Consider the following 19,552-nt stretch of genomic DNA (forward strand, 5'->3'; position numbering starts at 1 on the left):
GATAAAATGCAGTAGCTATCCATACTGACGGATTGATTACCATTTGCATAAACATAGACGTTAACTATCAATATTATGGACAAACAAGGGTATATTTCTGCCTACTGTTATTTTTGTAAGAGAACAATGAAGTTTAGAGATTGTAAGAGATTGTGTTTGTACGGCGCCCGCGGTGGATCAAATTTCACGTTCAAACAAAAGCGCGAAACGCCTTTCTCTCTGCCGTCAGTCCGAGCGGACCGCAGCTCCGTACACACACATGCACACACACACATACACGAACGCGCACACACGCGCACTGAGCGAGCGGAGCACGTCTGTGAGAGAGAGACAGATCCTGTGAATAATCGTCATTGCTCCTGCGACCCGTTCGGATCTCGGATGATCCATAATAACCTCTAATATTAACCCAAAACTATAATAACTCATTATCAGAAATCATCCGGATCGCGGCAACATGTCCCGCAGAAAGCAGAGCAACCCCCGGCAGATCAAACGTAAGTTACTGTGTTTCTTCATCTTATTGTTGATTTGTAAAGCAAGCGATGTAAAGTTGGATGGAGGTGAAGTAATGTGGAGTGACAGAGACTCAGATCAGTTTATCATAAGGACTAAATGCAGCAGGTGCAATGGTCAAGCTTTTCTTTATATCTCTGAGTGTGTTTGTTTGTATGGAGGCATGTCGAGAGGTTTTCCCTTGATGATACAGTCAATGTCACGTTTGGTTTCAAGTTTACATTTCATTACTTGTTTCCTGCCTTGGCTGACAGAATAAGAAATAAAACGCATATTTCTAATGGAAGTTCTGTAATGAAAAAAGTGCATTGTGCACGTGCTTATATTGTCATGCAGTATTTTAAGAAATATATTTTTCTACTTTAAAGTAGTTTAGATTTTAAGATGCACATCTGATATTGAAAGCAAAAGGGTCTCGAGGGTCTGTTTAGAGTCAGTCCATCTTTAAATCGTTTTGCGTTTGATAAAGCATGACGAGATGTTTTCCACGATAAAACAGATGATACAGGGAATTTAGAGCACTTGTGTAATGTTTTTAGCTGCAATTACTTTATGATTAATATAATATTATGTTAGTTTGATAAGCAGATTTATAAATCCGTGCAAGTTTGTGTTTGATAGTGGTCATTTATTGTGGATGGTTTCATTGTCATTTACTGTATTTTGTTTACAGTAGTTTTAGATATTGTCCAGCTTTCTCTTGTAAAGGAAAGATTGTTTTTTACACTCAGCTGTAGATTACATTATATAAAACAAATTGCAAGGGACGATCTCTCACATTATGTCTAAAATAAGCTTTTTTTTCTTTAAAAATAATGCAATGGGGAAAAACAATAAGTTTAATTGTACTAAAAATTTTAATCTTTTAAATGAAGCAATACTCAATTAGAATAAAAAAATCACATGTTTTGCATTCGTTGAGGTGTGTTATTTTTTTTAAATAAATTTCATATTTAATAAATAAGACACAGCCTAGAATAGTCTTCAGTACTCTAGAGTTAAATAAATAATGTGTTTTATAAAATATGCACCATCAGTATCTTGAGAGTGTTCTTTTTTCGGACCTATTTCAGGACACTATGATACCTGAAGAGATCAGACGCTAAACTTACAGTTTTGACTTTCATGCCGTAATAAAAAAGCTATTATTGTAGTTATCTTCTGTGAATGAGACGCTTGTCTGAAGTGAGATCGCTGATCGGGGCCTTTAGCAGCAGTGTGTGTGTGGGGAAGAAAGGACAAATTTTCATCTTTTGTGAAAAATGTGTCTTAGAAACAGATTCATCTGAACCATGGGGTTGCCATGTCATTTTAATAAGAAGCAAGAAGAGAAACTACCTAACAATTCTGAAAGCAATAGATAATTTACTGTACTGTACTGACAATATTTATGTGTGTGTACCTGTCAATAGAAATGTTTTGATGTGTGTGTGTGTGTGTGTGTGTGTGCGCGCCACTTAAGCGTTCCACTGAGTTTGTAAATTTCAAAGAAATATTTTATTATTAGTACATCATATTACCATGTTTCTTTACTTCTTTACTTATTGATGTATCACGACTGAGGGCATTTAGCTCAAATTGTTACATACAGTAAATTCAAGCACGATTGAAGGTTTATGCCGCAGCTATCAGTCTGTGCAGTGCAATGTTTGCGCATTTTGTTTGATGTGGTACTTTTCGTTATCACATTCGTCGAGCTTGACAGGTTTTGAATACCAGAGACAAGTCGGATTCATTAAACTGTTGACTGAGATGTTTGCATGCAAATCGACCAGCGACTTCCCTCTGAAATGCAAGATGTCGACTTTTCTAATAGCTCTTACTGTTGCACTACTAGGTTATTCGAAGTGGTAATATCACAGTATTGTCTCCAGCCTGGAAAGGTCACACGGAGCGCACGGTTCCTCTCTCAAGCACTTCAGGATCTGGTCTGATCTAGTGCGCAGAGAGTCATTTTAAAGGACAAAAAGGTAGCTGGGCACCGTCCACCTCCGCCCCCTCGTCGCCACACGTTGGTCGGTTATCTAAAATTGTGATTTATGCAGTATTTTAATATTTTGCTTATTCTCTCCCCTTGGGCGCTCTCTGAGCAGTGATAAAAAGGCAGTGCTGAAAAAGCACCATTAATTTGCACCGATGCCTGTGAGATAGGGACTGATAATGGGAACGATAAGGCAGGGAGATATACCATCAGGGCCGCGATTATTACCATTAAAATTCCAACCCAGCAATCTGCAGCCGGCTGATAATTCCCTCTCCGTTTCTACCACTTTGGATGATAAGGCAAAAATAGTCATCCACCGCTCCTTGATTAGACTGCCTGGATATCCCGATAATACTGTGATAAATTATGTATTTCTCCTCCTTGTTTTTGGCCCTGAAACGTTACATCTGATTCAATTTTTTATTAATATTTATTTTACGTTTGTTTTCGGCCACGCCCCCGCCGGCGAACACTCATTGCCTTCTTTTTCAGTTCCCTTCATCGTAATAAGACTTTGATAGAGAGGTGACGGAGGGCGAGATGTTTTGTATGGGAGCTCATATCAGCGCTATCGGCTCATCTCCACACACGCCCGCTTGGTGCTGTTGTTTTCGGGGCTTATCACCCCTTGCCAATATGCCAATAAATTGGCCAGATTGTTAGCCGGGCCAAGCAGGTGCCGGTGAAAATTTATGACAGGAAGAGATGAAAATATTGCTGATGCTGGATGGAGTGCGATTAGCTTTGCCGGAGAGCGTGATGTCTCTCTCTCTTTGCTGAGGAATGCCTGTTGACACTTTAATAGGCAGGGCAGATACACAGATTGGCCAATGGAAACCATGCCCCGTGGTGTGATTTGTTTCTAAAATTGCCCCTCAAGTTGTGTGTGTGGGGGGGTTGGTGAAGGTAAGGCACTTAATTGTCTCTGCTTCTAACCTGAATGGTGACTTGATAGTACGAATGCAACATTGCATATACTTTGCAGAGAAGGCAATCCCAGAATGCATTGTGTTGAGCTCAGTGCAAACAATAAAAAAAGATAGTGGACAAAACAAGAAAAATGCAAATTAGACATACACATGCATTGGTGAAATTCATTGTGTTTTATGCCCTTAAATAGTATTGCGTTGTCATCTGAACAAAATGCTTAGATTTTTTGGACCCAATCGAGTGAGTTGACTGTGTCGGGCACTATTTGTGAGAGTTGCAGTAGTGTGTTTCAAATCTCTTATAAGCTTCCATCTCAAATCACTTATGATGCCGTCTTAGAAGGCAGATGATAAAGCAAGATGACGGCTCACTAGGTTTTTGGACCCGAGCCCATCTGTTCACACTCGCTGCTGCTCTGTTGTGCTGATACTCTCACGGCTTTGTGAGATGCTAAACTGTAGGATCATATTTTTATACACTTACTGTATAAGAGAGGAGACTGGAGTTATTCTGATACAGCCATCTCTCTCTTTAGCGCTTTTTCTGGTAATGTGCCATGCTGTCTGTTTCCTACATTTGCAGCTTTCCTTTAAGACAGCTAAATGTTTTATTGAATTCAGAATAGTTTTATTATATATCTTTTTACACTAAACTCCTCACAGTGCATTACATTACATTGCATTTACACATCTGGCAGATGCTTTTATCCAAAGCGACTTTTATCCAAAGTGCACGGTATGCATTTTATCGGTATATGTGTGGTCCCTGGGTTAGAACCTATGACCTTTTGTGCTGCTAATGCAATGCTCTAGCACAGAGCTGAACTTTTTGAATTTTGCCATAGCAAACGCTCAAAAACTCATACATTTAGGTAAGACACCATATTCAATTCAATGCAAAGCCTGGTTTAACTGTTTATTTGTACTGTTTAAAAAATCCAATATAAAAATCAATGTGTAATGTTTGAGCACATACTGTATATAAGACTTTAAAGGCGGGGTGCACGATTTTTGAAAAACGCTTTGGAGTCGGGCCGAGTACCAAAACACCCTTGTAGCCAATCAGCAGTAAGGAGCGTGTCTACTAACCAACATCGTTGCCTGGGTTGCGTATGTATGGGGCGGGTCTATTAAAATAAGGTCCCGATTCTATTGGGGTAGGGGCGTGTTTGTTTGGGTGATTTCAAATCTCAACATTGACTTCAGGGTTTCCCACAGAACAGTTGTTAGTTAAGGTGGTACGGTTGGGTGAGTGGGTGGGGCCGGAGTGCGTGGCAATCAAAGGGGCGGGGTGTACGCGTCATGATGAAAATTAAAATATTTGTATTAAAAACACTTAAATAAAACTTAATTTTGAAGAAACTATGACAGAAAATGAACACATACTAGATTATGTGCCGTTTGCGGTGTGAAGCGTGTTTGCGCTATTCTCCGAGATGCACTTGATGGCCTTTTGTGCAGCAAATTATTTTTTTTTGGACGACCTAGTTACGGTGGTAGGGTTTTTCCACCTTACAGGGCTCGAAATTGCGACTATTTTGGTCGCATATGCGACCGAAATTTAATCTGTGCGACCTTAAAATATATTTGGGAGCATTTGTGCGACTGCCCATTTTGTTGTGTGGTGCGACTTGATTTAGATTGTGATGCTGCGTGCTGCTGTCCCAGGTTCAGTGTTCTCTCCAACGTTACATTACCAATCAAATTTCACCATTAAGTTCTTACCTTTTAATGAAGACCGCAGATTGGCTAATATGAGCGTCAGTCATTCCTTGTTGCCGTGCTACGTTGGTACGTGAAGCGCGAACTGCGAGCATGACGAGAACGAGCCGATTACAGCCAATGTTACTACTCTAATTAATGACGACGATCCGGATTCAAATGCGACTCCACCACCGGAAAATAAGACTTGACGTTAAACCTTTCGGAGAGAGTGGCGTTGGTGGCGGAATCAAAACATTTTAAGCGCCAGACCTTGCTTAAACATGGCGAAAGTGCCAAAAACACAAGTAGTGTCATGATAAATGTGTTCATTATTGATGGAGACACCGACCTGTCTGTCAAAGAGTCTTTGATAGTGTATGTGCGCATGCGCTGGTGAATGGACATTCGACAAACATCCTTGTGGTCCATGTTGATGTGGAACACGACAATGATGGTATGTTTTTATAGTATTTTTTAAAACATTGCCTATTTAGTAGTAATAGCATCCTGGTAATGCAGTTAAAATACATTTTTATATATATATATATAAAGGTCAGTTTTGTAATGTCCCAGTTAATCAGTGTTTTACGTGTTTGCTAGATTTTCTATTGTAATCTTAATCATTTTACCTGTAATTGTTAAATTATTATTGCTATACTATTTCAACAGCATTTGGGTATAAATTTTGGAATCTATGCAGCAAAAAATAAAATAAATAGAAGATCAAATTTTAAATGCTGGGTATGGTGGCGTTTTATTTTTAATAAAATAAATCTATTAATATATACATTGTAGTTTTGGTGCCTTTTAATTTTTGGATGGATGCGCCTAAATTTTTGCTGGTGCTCCTAACTCTTTAAAGTTGGGAGCACCAGTGCTACCAAATAAAAAAGTTAATTTCGAGCCCTGACCTTAGGTGGGCCGCCCGAACAGCAAAGTGCTGCAGGAAACCCTGGACTTTCAGAGATCGTGCACCCTGCCTTTAACATGTTTGGGTATAAACAGAACCTTTATATATCAGTGGTTCTCAAACTTTTTGGCATGCACCCCATGCCCAAAGAATATTTAAGACATAGAACAATCTCAAACTTAGAATTAAAGAAAACATAGGGGGATGGTTTCCCGGACATGGCTTATCCTTGTCCCAGACTAAAATGGATGTTTGAGCTGCCTTAATTTAAAAACACCTGATGTATCTTTAACATATATCAGTGCTATTGCTTTGTCTCAAGATGCACACCTGTATTGTTTTTGTAAGGTATATTTGCAAAAACTCCTTAAATGTTTTGATATATAACTAAGGGCAAGTCCTGGATTAATCTAAACCCTGTCTGGGAAACCGCCCCATAAAATTATACAATGCAGTGCTGAGGTTTTATTGCACAGAATTTATGATGAGTTAATGTATTTTAAAAAATGTCATAAAACTGGGGCCACCCTGGCACCATCTCACGACCCGCAGTTTGGGAACCACTGCTTTTATTTGGACATAACATTTTCATTCTGGGTTCAACATATCCAGGGGTAATCAGATCTGACAAAATGAAATGTGTTTGATAGAGAAATAGGATTATCAGATTTAATGGAAGAGTTTATAGTCAATGTGAAGTTTATGTAAGGTACTTCTCTATCACTGTTATTCACCTATCATTTTCTCTTTTAGGGATAAGTCATGGTTAGGGTTTAAAGTAGTGGTATAGAAATGGTATTACAAGGTTAAGAAACTATGCTGACCAAAATACATCTCTTACTTGATGGAGTTTCAATGGATGTGCAAATGTTTACTAGCCTAATACATTTATAAAGGTATTACTGTGATTTTCATAAATGATGATGTCACGATTCAGTCAGGCCTATCAGGTGACACATATATCTCTGGATGGGTTTTTATCACAGACTTAACTTATGATGGAGTAGTCGGAGTGTTTACTGACTAGCATGCCAACATGTCGGCTCTTATGTGTGTCTGTGCGTGTGTGTAGATATGTTTATGTTAGAGATGAAAAGGATGGCGTGTATGTGGTTTGGAATTGGCTTATCAGTGGTTCATTTCTTTCGATGATTTAGTCATTTATTTTTTATTTTAATGCTGTTTTGTTTAAAGTAATTGGTAAATGTCACATGCATACGGTATGCATGGTTTGGAATTAACTGGTTTATCTTTTTATTTTTATTTCTTTCTATTTTTATACCATTTTGTTCTTAACAAATTAAGCTTATATTCTGTGTATTTGAAAGAGAGGGAATGAGAGCTGGGTCTGTGTATGTTTTGTCCTTACATTCATGTTATCTCATCGGGAAAGTGTGACACTTTAACTGTGTGTGTATGTGTGTGTGTGTGTTATTCCAGTGGGTATCACAACATAATCGCCGTCCAAACCAGCTCACGGTGCAGTGGTTTTGGAGGGGGAATATCATGTTGTAAAATCTGAGCTCCATTGAGATGGCACACTCATACTTCAGACCTTTCTGTCATATTCCACTAAAGAAAGTGTGCTGCGTGCTGTTCCTCGTAGATTTATGTCTCATGACGAATGCTTGTTGGATGCCAACTTTCCTTTCGACATCTGTTGGCTGCCAATAACAGCTTGTGTTGTTTTGCCTTTCCTAAACTGAGCGATCCGTTTGACTTCGTAATCTTATACAAAGCAAAAATGTGAATGCAAATGCTCTAATATAAAGACAATTTTTCAATCTTTCACCGATGTCAAAATGCAAATCCAGACGCTTGGTCGAACATGGCAAGCACTCTCAGAATTATTCTCGGAAGTGGCGAATTATTACAGACTTTTTAGCTAAAATTGCTCCTTGCAGCAGCGCTGGGAAAGCATTACAAATTGATAGAAGGAAAAAAAATGCAACAATGCACAAAATCAACACTTGCATACCTAGATGGGTGATTCTCACAAAATCCAGATTTAGAAGGTGTCCAGCATCAGAATTTTTAAAAAGCCCTAGAAGCCAATTTTTTTTTTTTTTTTGCATATATAAGATTAAGCTCTGAACTTATAACCATTATTTTTAGAGAATTTACAAAATATTCCTATAGAATTATTTACATTTTTTAGATTATCATTATCAAAAAATGATCATTACCGCAACATGACATTACATTAAATATATGCATTTACAAACTCATGTTTCGGTAATGAGAACTAAAAAGTTGTCTAGGTACTATGACAAACAAAATTTCAACTTTTATCTGGAGAGAAAAATAAGAACTGCTTACCTGGTAGCCATCTTGAGTGTCACAGTCAATTATGTCCCTTCCAAAAAATTTTTTTTAATGTTAGTTCCTTGAGGGCTTAAACAATGATTGAAAATTGTTGCGGAGGATGAGAAAATTGGTCTTGGACACATTTATATTCCTTATTTTTGTCTCTACATTTACCAATGATCACAAAATACCACATGTTTCTTTACTGTAAATGTTTATAGTATAACATGCACTGAAGCTTTTTATTTTTTAGATTTTTTAATTATTAATTTTCTATGTCAAAGAACCTAAATCCAGTCATGGATACGTTGCGGTAATGATAATTTTCCTTTTAAATGTTGAAAAAGAACAACAAAAAACTTTGCATTTACTTTTTTATCAAAATGTTTCATGACACATAAGTGTAATTTCGCGAGAATCACCCAGATTTGCATGAATTTACGCACATTTTGGGACCAATTATTATTTTGACTCCCAATTGTTGTTTCATTGAATGAATATACGTACCCCCGGGTTCACAGACAAGGCTTAAAGCTAGTCCTAGACTAAAACACATGTTTGAGCTGTCTCAAATGAAACCAATTTGCACATCTTAAAATATATCAGTGCTATTATTTATCTAAAAATACCAGTGAGGCATGTTTATAAAGATGCTTAAACATCTTGAACTAAGATCTAGTCTTGGCTTTAGCTAAGCCCTGTCTGTAAAACCAGACCGTATAGTTTTTGTATGCCTTTTCTGGGAGAGTTATACATCGGATATGCATTTAGAGTTGAAAGAGCTTTTGATTGGTTGAAGGAATGCTGTCATTTTTCTCTCTCTCTGATCTGTAATGTCTCCCAAACACTCCTGTTTTCTTCTGTCTCTCTTTTGCTGTCAGTCTGCCTGTCTTTGTCTCTCGCTGTGCCGGAGTCTATGATGCATCAGGCTTGTCGGTTTCTAAAGGTGGAGGTCACTTCCTGCCAAAGTTTCCTCTTTATCTTCCTCTTTCCTGAATTCCTCACAGATAATTCCAGAGCTGACAGCTCTGAGGTCACAGAATGTGTTATGACAGTGGAAAAATTGTAAACAGTATCTTTATTTCGAGATGGCAGTCCACTGATCAGATTCACATCTGATTTGACTTGTTAATTGTTAATTATTCGGTCTGGTTTTTTTTCATTTGAGGAGAACTTCAAAGGAATAGTTCACCCAGAAAAAAATCTCTCATCGTTTCATCACCCACATGTTGTTCCAAATACCTACGATTTTCTTTCCTCTGGAATGTAAAAAGAGAAATTGTGTTTTTTTCCATACAGTGAAAGTGATTCATTCTGTTGCCTTTCCCGTAGCTCTTACATCTTGTTCATTGATGTGACGTCAGTGATGTCAAAAGCCATTTTGTTTTGTGTGTCATATTCAGTCGCAGTCTAACAGTTTGAATGTGGGAGTGTTTAGCAATATTTGAGATTTGCAGAATGCTTACATTTTCAGCCAATGGCAACTTAAATTTAAGTCTTTAACTCAGCCCAAGCTTTTTACTGGCTTGCATAGTCAAATTGACTATTTTAACATACATTTATGGTGCTTTTAGTTTTTTATTAAGCAGAGTCAATATCAAGTGAGTTGGATTGCAATTGTGCTATGTATGGATACATACAACAAGAATAAAATGTTGTGTCCCGCAGGATTATGGTGCAACTTTCATAGCTAACCTACTGAAATATATGAAGAGCTCAGATGCAAAACCCGCTAGATGCGTCTGGGATGATTTCTTGTTAATTAGCATTTTTATCAGACTCTGCCTAAAAACAGTATTTCTGAAAGGCCTGAGGGTGGGATTACGTATTTGCTGAGCATGTTGGGGAGAGCGTGGCACAACCTAACGCTTTTAGACTTTGGCTTTATCATTAAAATATTTAATTTAGATTCATTAATTTAGATATTTTTTACACAATCAACACACATCTCTGCTATAAATAAACACTTAAAGTTTGTTTAACGTACAGTTACACCGAAAGTTACAGGAGTGCAAACGTTACAACTTACCCCATAGGTGGGATTCATTGTAACAAACAGAGGGTTTGTTGTAACACCTGCTAGAAAATTTGGTTTAAACACAAATAATTAAATACAATTCTGTCTATATACTATATCTGCGTATAATAGATAGATATCAACACGTTCATCCATCCATGATCCTTCATCTAACCATCCTTGTATTAAGCATCAATGCATATAAATACATATTTTTGAAAGGGCTGCAAAATTAAGGCAAAACATAATAATTTAGTTATTTCCAATCCCCTGATATTGTATTATCAGTTATCATTTTGATGAATAGTATTTACATTGTTTTCATTTCATTATCATATACCCGAGGTTTAATTGTAACACCATGTGACAACTAACCCCGCTGTGTAAAAATGTTTTCAATCCCAGCTATCAGTTTATAGGAGTTGTTGTCACGTTTCAAGATGGTGATATGTTTTAGGTAACAAGACAGTGATTAAAATAATATAAGGTTGCATTTGGTGACTTACACACCAACTCAGAAATCCCAAAAAAAAAAAAATAAGATGAAGAAATTTACTTTTATGCCTCCAAAACACCAAAACACATAAAAACTTTTACAAATTCACAGGAGATCATTTTCCGACAGTAAACGAAAAAGACCAAAAGCACAGATTGCTCGCCCCTGTACAATTAACCCCGTGTTAGTTTGTGCCCCGTTCATCCATACTAAGTAGCTATGTGTCAAGGGCATTCTTTTATTATTATCTAATTTTTGACGGAGGTGACGTTTAACGGCTTTTGCATCTGAACTTTTCATTTACGCTCTCAGAAATAAAAATCATGCTGTCCACACAGGTACAACACGGGTTAATATTTGTACCTAAATTGGTGACAGTTTTTTTACAGTACCTATATTTCTGACAGTGTATGGTATATCCTACATAAATACTATATACTTCAAAATAAAAGTATCACTGAATCTGAACTTCAAACTAATATTTAAACTAAATCTAACTACATATACATAAAACAGAGTGTCACAGGGGCTCAGTGGGTTGCCTCACAGCAAAAAAGGTCCCCGGTTCGAGCCCCCATTGAGTCAAGTTATTCTGTGTGAAGTTTGGATTTTCTTACTGTGTCAGCTTGGGTTATTCTGGGTACTTCGGGTTTCTCCCACAGTCCAAAAACATGCAAGATAGATAAATTCACTCCAAATTGTGTGTACATGAACGGATTCTCAGTTAATAGATGCTGAAATGAGGTTAAATAATAAATAATTAAAAACGTACACAAATAAATTATATTATAATCATTGAATTCTTTTAACAACTATATGAACATTGTTTTTCTTTTTTTGTTTTAAGAAAAAACACGTAGGTTTGGATCTGTCAAGGGCGATTAAACAATGACAAAATATTCATTTTTGAGTGAACTAATCCTTTGTCAACCTTTTCCTTGAAGGACTGAACAAGATCAAATCACAGAAATTTGACTTGACTAATCTATGTGGTCTGTTGTTTAGTTTATTTAGCCGTGATATCAATGATCAGTCCATTGAGCTCCGGGTAACAATTGACTTTCAGCCTTGAAGTTAATAGGCTTGTGTCTTGCTTGTACAGATCAATATTGGTATTAATTAATCAGCTCTATCAGATGTACGATCTGCTTCTATTTGTTGTTACATCAGCAGGATATCGATAGGGAAAGTGTACTCCCAGATCGCCATGGCAACTTCATCGCACGGGTCAAAGAAAGTTTATCTTATCTTGTTGCAGAAAGTGGCAAACTGCTTAGAAATCTAGTTTAGACTCTCAGATCATCGATTCTTTCTTCATCTCTCTCTCTCTCTCTCTCTCTCTCTCTCTGTCTCTCTCTCTCTCTCTCTCTCTCTCTCTCTCTCTCTCTCTCGTGTTCTCTCTCGTTCTTTCGCTCTCGCTCTCCCTCCCTGGCCTGCATGCTGATCTAGACAGATTAGAATATCATTATTTAAAGTCTAACACTCCCCTTAGGATAAAAAGATGCAAATGAGATCTCTTCAGTATCTCAATCGTTTCTCCAAGACACGGGTGAGATTAAATAAAGAACAAAGGTGCAAGAGATACTAGTAATCTTACTTGTGTCTCCTTTATTTTTTTTACCATGCTGCCCTAACTTTAGGGCAGTAAAACATGCAATATACAGGCAGAAATTGAAATATAAATAGAATACACATTTGAAGTAACTAAATGATTTTAATACTTAAAAAGGTGATGTCTGGTCAAAGTTTTAGCAAAGAAGCTGGCACACAAATTTGACCCAGATGTGTGGAATGAATGAAGAAGTGGATTGGTGGGTGAATGAATTAATAGATAAATGGATGAACAAATGTTTTAATGCCAGTTTGTTTACATTGTGCAATTATATAATTGTTTTCTTTGGGTACTATGAAATGTGCAATATGCCAATGGGTCTCTATGTGTATTTTTTATCTTGTTTTTTAAAGTGTGTAACTTATTAGTACAATGTAATATATTAGTGTGGATTTCAGAGGTACTATGAAGTGTGCAGTGTGCCAATTGTGCATTTTATAGTACTTATGGATAGTGCAATGTATCATTCGTGTATTTGTGTGTGTCAAAATGTCTTCTGTATTGTTCTTGTAAAGTTACGGAATGGACGGAGTCCAAAACAAAATTCCCCCTTGGGGACAATAAAGTATAAACAAACAAACAAACATATACAAGAAATCTGCTTGGGTTATAGAGCTTCCACAAACACTAAAGCAAATGACAAAGAATAAAATAAAGATAAAGTGATAAGTGTAAGTAGGTGAAGTCATAAGTAAATAATAATTAACAAAAAAAGGAAGATGTGAAACATGTATTTTTGTTAATGTTCAGCGTTTAAATATATTTAAATACATTTCAAATTGATTTTACAAGCTTAAAGGAAAACACCACTGTTTTTCAATATTTTACTATGTTCTTACCTAACTTAGATGTATTCATACATACCTATCTTTATTCAATACGTGCACTTAATCTTTGTACAGCGCCTCGTGAATGTGTTAGCATTTAGCCTAGCCCCATTCATTCCTTAGGATCCAAACAGGGATGAATTTAGAAGCCACCAAACACTTCCATGTTTTCCCTATTTAAAGACTATTACATGAGTAGTTACACGAGTAAGTATGGTGGCACAAAATAAAACTTTTGTTTGGATCCATAGGAATGAATGGGGCTAGGCTAAATGCTAACACATTTAAGAAGCGCTGTACAAAGATTAAATGTGCACGCATTAAAAAAAGATAGGTATGTATTAATTAATCTAAGTTGAGGTAAGAACATAGTAAAATATTGGAAAATGGTGGTGTTTTCCTTTAAAGCATTATCGCATTGTATATTTAACTTATCTGCATCACAAATCTGAGGTATGGTTGTTGCATTAATTAAGCAACTTCTGTCCACAGCAATAATACTTATTTTGGGTAAGGAGTCTTATAAATCTCGTGTAGCCTGAAGTATATTATTTTCTAGACATGTGTGTTCATGCAGGTGCAAGTCATTATTCGTACGATGACAGATTTGCTTTCCTTTCAGCTTGGAAAGTCAGAATTTCCAACTTCTTACTTGAAAAAGAACAGCTGAATGACACTTTTCTACTTTAACTCGTTTGTATGAAATCACCCAAACATGGCAACATCCAACACTGAATATAATAAAGCATTACAGTGGAAGTACGCAATGTGCTTTTGTCTTGATGTTTTTTATAAACAATGCCTATAAATATAAAGGTGGTGTGTAAATTGTAGCGCCATCTAGTGGTGAGATTGCGAATTGCAACCAACAGCTCACCCCTCAATTATAAAACGCATACGGTAGGCGGCACAAGACAAACATGTCATCGTCTGAGAAAACGTAGCAGAGCAGTTTGTCCATGCAGTTTATGCATTTCAGGACTACTTTCGGGCGCTGTTTAATATCATTGCACCTGCTGCACCAGTGTTACGGCAGCAAAGTTTCTTGATTATTACGCCAAAATGAGAGTATAGTTCCTAGAATATCGGCCTAAAAAAATTGCAACTTTTAATTTTCCCTCGGTCTTAGTACACGATGTAACTACAGAAGAGTCAAGTTTTAAATAGGAATAATATCAAAACTCTTCGGTTATATTTGAGGGAGATGCTAATGGTCTAATCAGATTCAATGGATTATGCTAAGCTATGCTAAAAGTGCTAGCGCCAGACCCAGAGATCAGCTGAATGGATTCCAAAACGGTAAAAATCAAATGTTTAACTCTAGGGGAGCTGGAAAATGGGCATATTTTCTAAAAAAAGTGGAATGTTCCTTTAGGCAACTTTTTTTGCTAGTAAAAGAGTAAATAACCTCCTTGCTTGTAGTTAGCTACTCTGGCACTGCCCATCTGCATTGTGCGATTGTGCAACTCTCTTTCTGTCTCTCACCAACTTGTTCTCCCAAAGGTCCCAGTTGTACGCCAGTTTGCAGTTTGGTTCCAGCGTGGTTATATACCTCATCAGGCTCAGAATGGCCTCCGGGGAGCCCAACACACAGACGCTTGCGTTTTTTCCAGTCTTGCCGAAGGGACACAATCGCTTCATTTAACATTCTCTATTTGGCCCCTGCCAAAAGGCGAATCAGCCAGAAAACAAGTGAGGGGGCCACATCATGAATTCACTCATTTCACGTGCCTGTGTCCTTCACCTTGGCCCCGAACATCACGGCCATGGAGATACGGCTCAATTAAGTGTTTCACGGGTTAGACCGCCAATCTGTCCGCCAACATTTTATCGCTGGAAATCTTACCATGTAATGAATATGGATATTGACTGTGTTAAGTTTGCAAGTTTGTTTGTGTGTGTGTGTAAGAGAGAGAATAGTGAGGGAATGGCTGTGTATTCGTGCTCTTTAATAGACTATTATGCATTATGAATCATTTTATTTTAGCTTTGATATTTCTCCATAAATTGTTTTATGCAGCCTTATTTCACAGTATCTTTGTTTCAGATGTTTTTCCAAAAAAAATCTTGGGTGAAATGAAGTCAGACACAAACAAGAAAATTGTTCATGGATTTTTCTCATGATACCAGATTCAGATCTTGGCAGATGTGTCAAAAAAGTTTTGAAACTCTAGAGAAGACTAGACTCTTTCCTAAAAGAAACATATGAAACTAAGTCTCCATTTAACTTCATTGCTGCTTAGGAGAAATAATCAAGATATTAAAGCGATTTCATTTGTGAGCTGGTGATGATGTCATGATCCATACGATCATCCCTTCATTTCCACTTATATTAAGGTACTTTGCAGGAATTTTTTCATGCAGTGACCTTAAGCTGATTACAGGAATATTGAAGTGTGGGGTTTTGGCAGGAATTAGCTGAACCCCGTGTATCTGATGGAGAGGTTTGGGCATTGCTTGGGAAACATCATTAAGGAATAGGTGCCGAGAGGGATTATATCTCAGGCCTTTCACTTCAATTTGTACATCAGCATTTCTTCAAGCCTATAATTTAAAGCGGACATCATATTTCAGACTAGCCGGAAAATCACAAGAGACAAAGCCGTGGAAAGTAAACAGATCAACAGTTTGCGTCAGATATGTAAGGAACCGGAAACAAACTTTCGGAACATGTTAAGGATTAAAGATAATTGTGTTTAAATGCACACAAGGGCAAAGCTGTACTTTGGTTTAACAGGACTGCATGTCGGATGTTTCAAATGATGTTGGATTTCATTATCGGATTTCATCACTAGGTTTGCATAGGTTTGTATAAAAACGTACATGGCAAAGTTTAGAAAAAAAATAAAGGAAGTTTGTACAGTATCTAGGGCTGGATGATTTTGGGGGAAACTGACATTGCAAAAAAATATTTATTTATTTATTTTTACATGTGAGATACGAGGAAAAACTGGATGACTTCACCGGATGACTTGAAAACCTCTGCTTGAGAGGAGTTAGCTTCTGCATTGCATGTCTTAGCTTTGACAACTTGAGGAAAATGTGCAGATTGTGATGCTGAAATGATATATTGTGCAGCCCTATTCGTAACTATTTTACAAGGTTGATAATTCTATAAATGTCATTGACATTTTAGTAATCGCTGCCTTTTCAAGAGGTTGGGCTTTTGGGATTTTTTTTTTTTTTTTAAATAACTCTTTTGAATAAGAATTTTTTTAAAGATCAGACTGGAAATCATACAGTAACTTTGCATTAAGGGGGGTCGCACACTGGACGCGCAGCTCAGCGCGGCGCCGTTCTAAAAAAAATCCGCGGCACCCAGCTTTGACTCAGGAAGTTGCTCAAATCCCTGTCGCGCCACAGAGCGACACTCACGTAGTGTAACATTAAATAACATCATATTTGTCCCAAATCATTACTGATTAACATTGGCTGCTAACGTATATTTTGCATTTTGAAGTAGACGCTATCTGACTAAGCTTGCGCTATTTAATGTGCACTTCCGGTTTACGATACCTCTGAGTTGTCCTAGACACGACTCGACGCGACGCTGAGCTGTGTGTCTGGTGTGCGGCCCCCTTTAGTGTAAGACTAAAATGTTATTATTTAAATAAAAAAATTAAATAAACAATTATGCTTTAATGATAGTGAATTTCTTTGATTGATGTATTTAGATTTTGTAGTTATATGCCGGTTTAAGGCTATAGCTAGCTATTATAAATATGTATTTTTATACGCTTTTGAGATATAATGGTTGTGATCATGAATAATTGAGTCAAAATTAGGGCTGTCAAAATGATTAAATAATCGTCTCATCGCGATTGTTTGACCTCATTGCGATGATTTCAGATCACCGCAATGATTGCACATCTCTCTAAATAACACAAGGGGGAACTGCAGCGCCTATATAAACTAGATAGGATCTAATGGCGCTTCTTGACTGACAGTGTAACGGGATACATTGCAAAAACATTTAATACAGTGGAAAAACGGCATTTAAAGAAATGCTCAGGGATGGGATGGTATGAAAATTTCATATCATGATTATAGTGACCAAAATTATCACGGTTATCAATATTATCATGGTTTTGGTAAAATGAGATGGAAATGTTCAAAACAAACTGATACACACACTGAAAACATTTGAACAAGCTTAATTTTTGAAAATCAAAATTTAATATTTCATGTCACTGAAATTATTTCTATGGTAAAAAAATAAATAAATCTCTCTAATTAGTTTACCATGAATGAATACAATACATTATCCCTTAAATGCCTTCTTGTGCAAAAAACTATGTTGCATATGCGCGCCTGCGTCAAACTGATTCTGGCTGGACAGGATTTACCGCAAGGTTTCAAAATCACGGTAATCAAACACGGTTGTAATGATAATTAAATTTTAAACGATAACACTAACCGTCAGAACATTTTATCGTGGTTTACCGTGAAACCGGTAATCGTCCCATCCCTAGAAATGCTGCAAAATTTTTAATAAGCAGTCTGAATTGCCATGTAAAACATACATTTTCAAAACATAGCAATTCCAAATTTAGGGAAGTAAACAATGCTATTCTTAAGGATCTGTAAGGAATCGATTTTTTACATCCACTACAGACATGTGGTCCAGGACTATATGGCCTTAGTAGGATTGGCTACTATTTAAGGCCTGTTTTGGTATAGTCCGTTTATTTACATGCATTTTTATTTTTATTTATTTTTCAGACACTTTATAGTTTTTTTTCTTATGGGTAATTTTTCGTTTTTGAAAGATATATTCATTAAATGATTACAATTTAAATATGTGTTATGTGTATTAATATTTACTGGCAGGTAAACCTTGCAAAATATTTCATTTAAATAATCACAACATGTGAAAATTATTTCACGAACAATAAAAAACTATAAGAATTAAACATCAAAGCCCTAAAACTGGCAATTAATTGTCATAATTGTCACAATTTATTAGGCAATTAACTGTCAGCCAAATTACATAATTGTGACACCCCTAAATAAATAAAATGAATAAAATCAGTTTGAGGTCCATAAAAGTTAAATACTGGTTAAAACAGATGATCTTGTGTGTGTGTGTGTGTGTGTGTGTGTGTGTGTGTGTGTGCGTGTGCGCGTGCGCCCGTGCGTGTGTGTGTGTAAATTGTGTATATGTGTATTTAGGTTGTATTTTCGTTGGGATTTGCAGACACACATTTGACCATCATCAACTTTCTTAAGCCACTGAAACAGGATAACACACACACACACACACACACACAAACACACACACACTCACACGTGGGTCAGATGATAAGAGCTTCAGTGCTGATTGATTGATGTCTGACGCTGTGTTTGACAGCGAGTTTCGGATCAGCGTGTTTGATTCTCGCTCACAGATTGAAGTTTGGCAAATGTGAAGGACAAAAAGGTCACAGATATTTGTCTCGTACTTCTCATCTCCTCTCTGTCTGTCTCCGCTGCTCTCACAAAACTATGCTGCAGTGGTTAAGTGTAGCAGCCTTTGCTGTGGACTGTAAGTGTACATCTTTGCTGAAAGGAATGGAGACCTTAATCATAATCACACAAATGCAGATACTGTATTCATTACATTACATTTACATTCCTGCATTTGCCGACACTTTTATCCAAAGCGTCATACAGTGCATTCACGCTAATACATTTTTATCAGTATGTGTGCTCCCTGGGAATCAAACCTCTGACCTTTTTGTTGCTAATGCAATGCAGTTGGGTTTATTAAGGCATGTTTTCCAAAGATTGTGGCATAACTTATTTATTTTGTGTTTTTTTGATCATTTAAATTTGTCTGGGTGGTTAATATCACACACTTCTGTGGTGTCACAAACTGAGAACACATTTAATATTGGACTTTGCACACGTGCAGTTATGTGTGAATTTAAGGCACAATTGATTGATTGTTTGGAGAAGCTGAAATAAAAGACATGATCTGTTCGGGTCATGAAAGATTTAATCAGAATGATCTTCATGTCTGTTCATTTCTCAAGCTTTACTTTCAGCACTCGTATTGGTCACAGATGTACATTTAAAATTATTTTAATTAACCTAGTTAAACTAGTGTATTATCTACTAATAAAACTTTCTCTGTTGGAAAGATAGACAACCATTGGACATTAGTCTCTCTCTCTCTCTCTCTCTCTCTCTCTCTCTCTCTCTCTCTCTCTCTCTCTCTCTCTCTCTCTCTCTCTCTCTCTCTCTCTCTCTCTCTCTCTCTCTCTCTCTC

General features: G+C 36.9%; 1 protein-coding gene across 1 annotated transcript in view; it reads left to right on the top strand.

Moving 5' to 3' along the window:
- Window positions 1–237: 237 nt before the first annotated feature.
- zfpm2a (zinc finger protein, FOG family member 2a) overlaps window positions 238–19,552 on the top strand; it is a 213,667-nt gene continuing 194,352 nt past the window's right edge. Inside the window, exon 1 of the mRNA XM_065298721.2 lies at window positions 238–497. Within this exon, the coding sequence (XP_065154793.1) occupies window positions 458–497 (40 nt within the window). The 5' untranslated portion in view covers window positions 238–457. The remainder of the gene's footprint in view (window positions 498–19,552) is intronic.

The sequence above is a fragment of the Paramisgurnus dabryanus genome, chromosome 13 (assembly GCF_030506205.2).
Source record: "Paramisgurnus dabryanus chromosome 13, PD_genome_1.1, whole genome shotgun sequence".
Classification (NCBI taxonomy): domain Eukaryota; kingdom Metazoa; phylum Chordata; class Actinopteri; order Cypriniformes; family Cobitidae; genus Paramisgurnus; species Paramisgurnus dabryanus.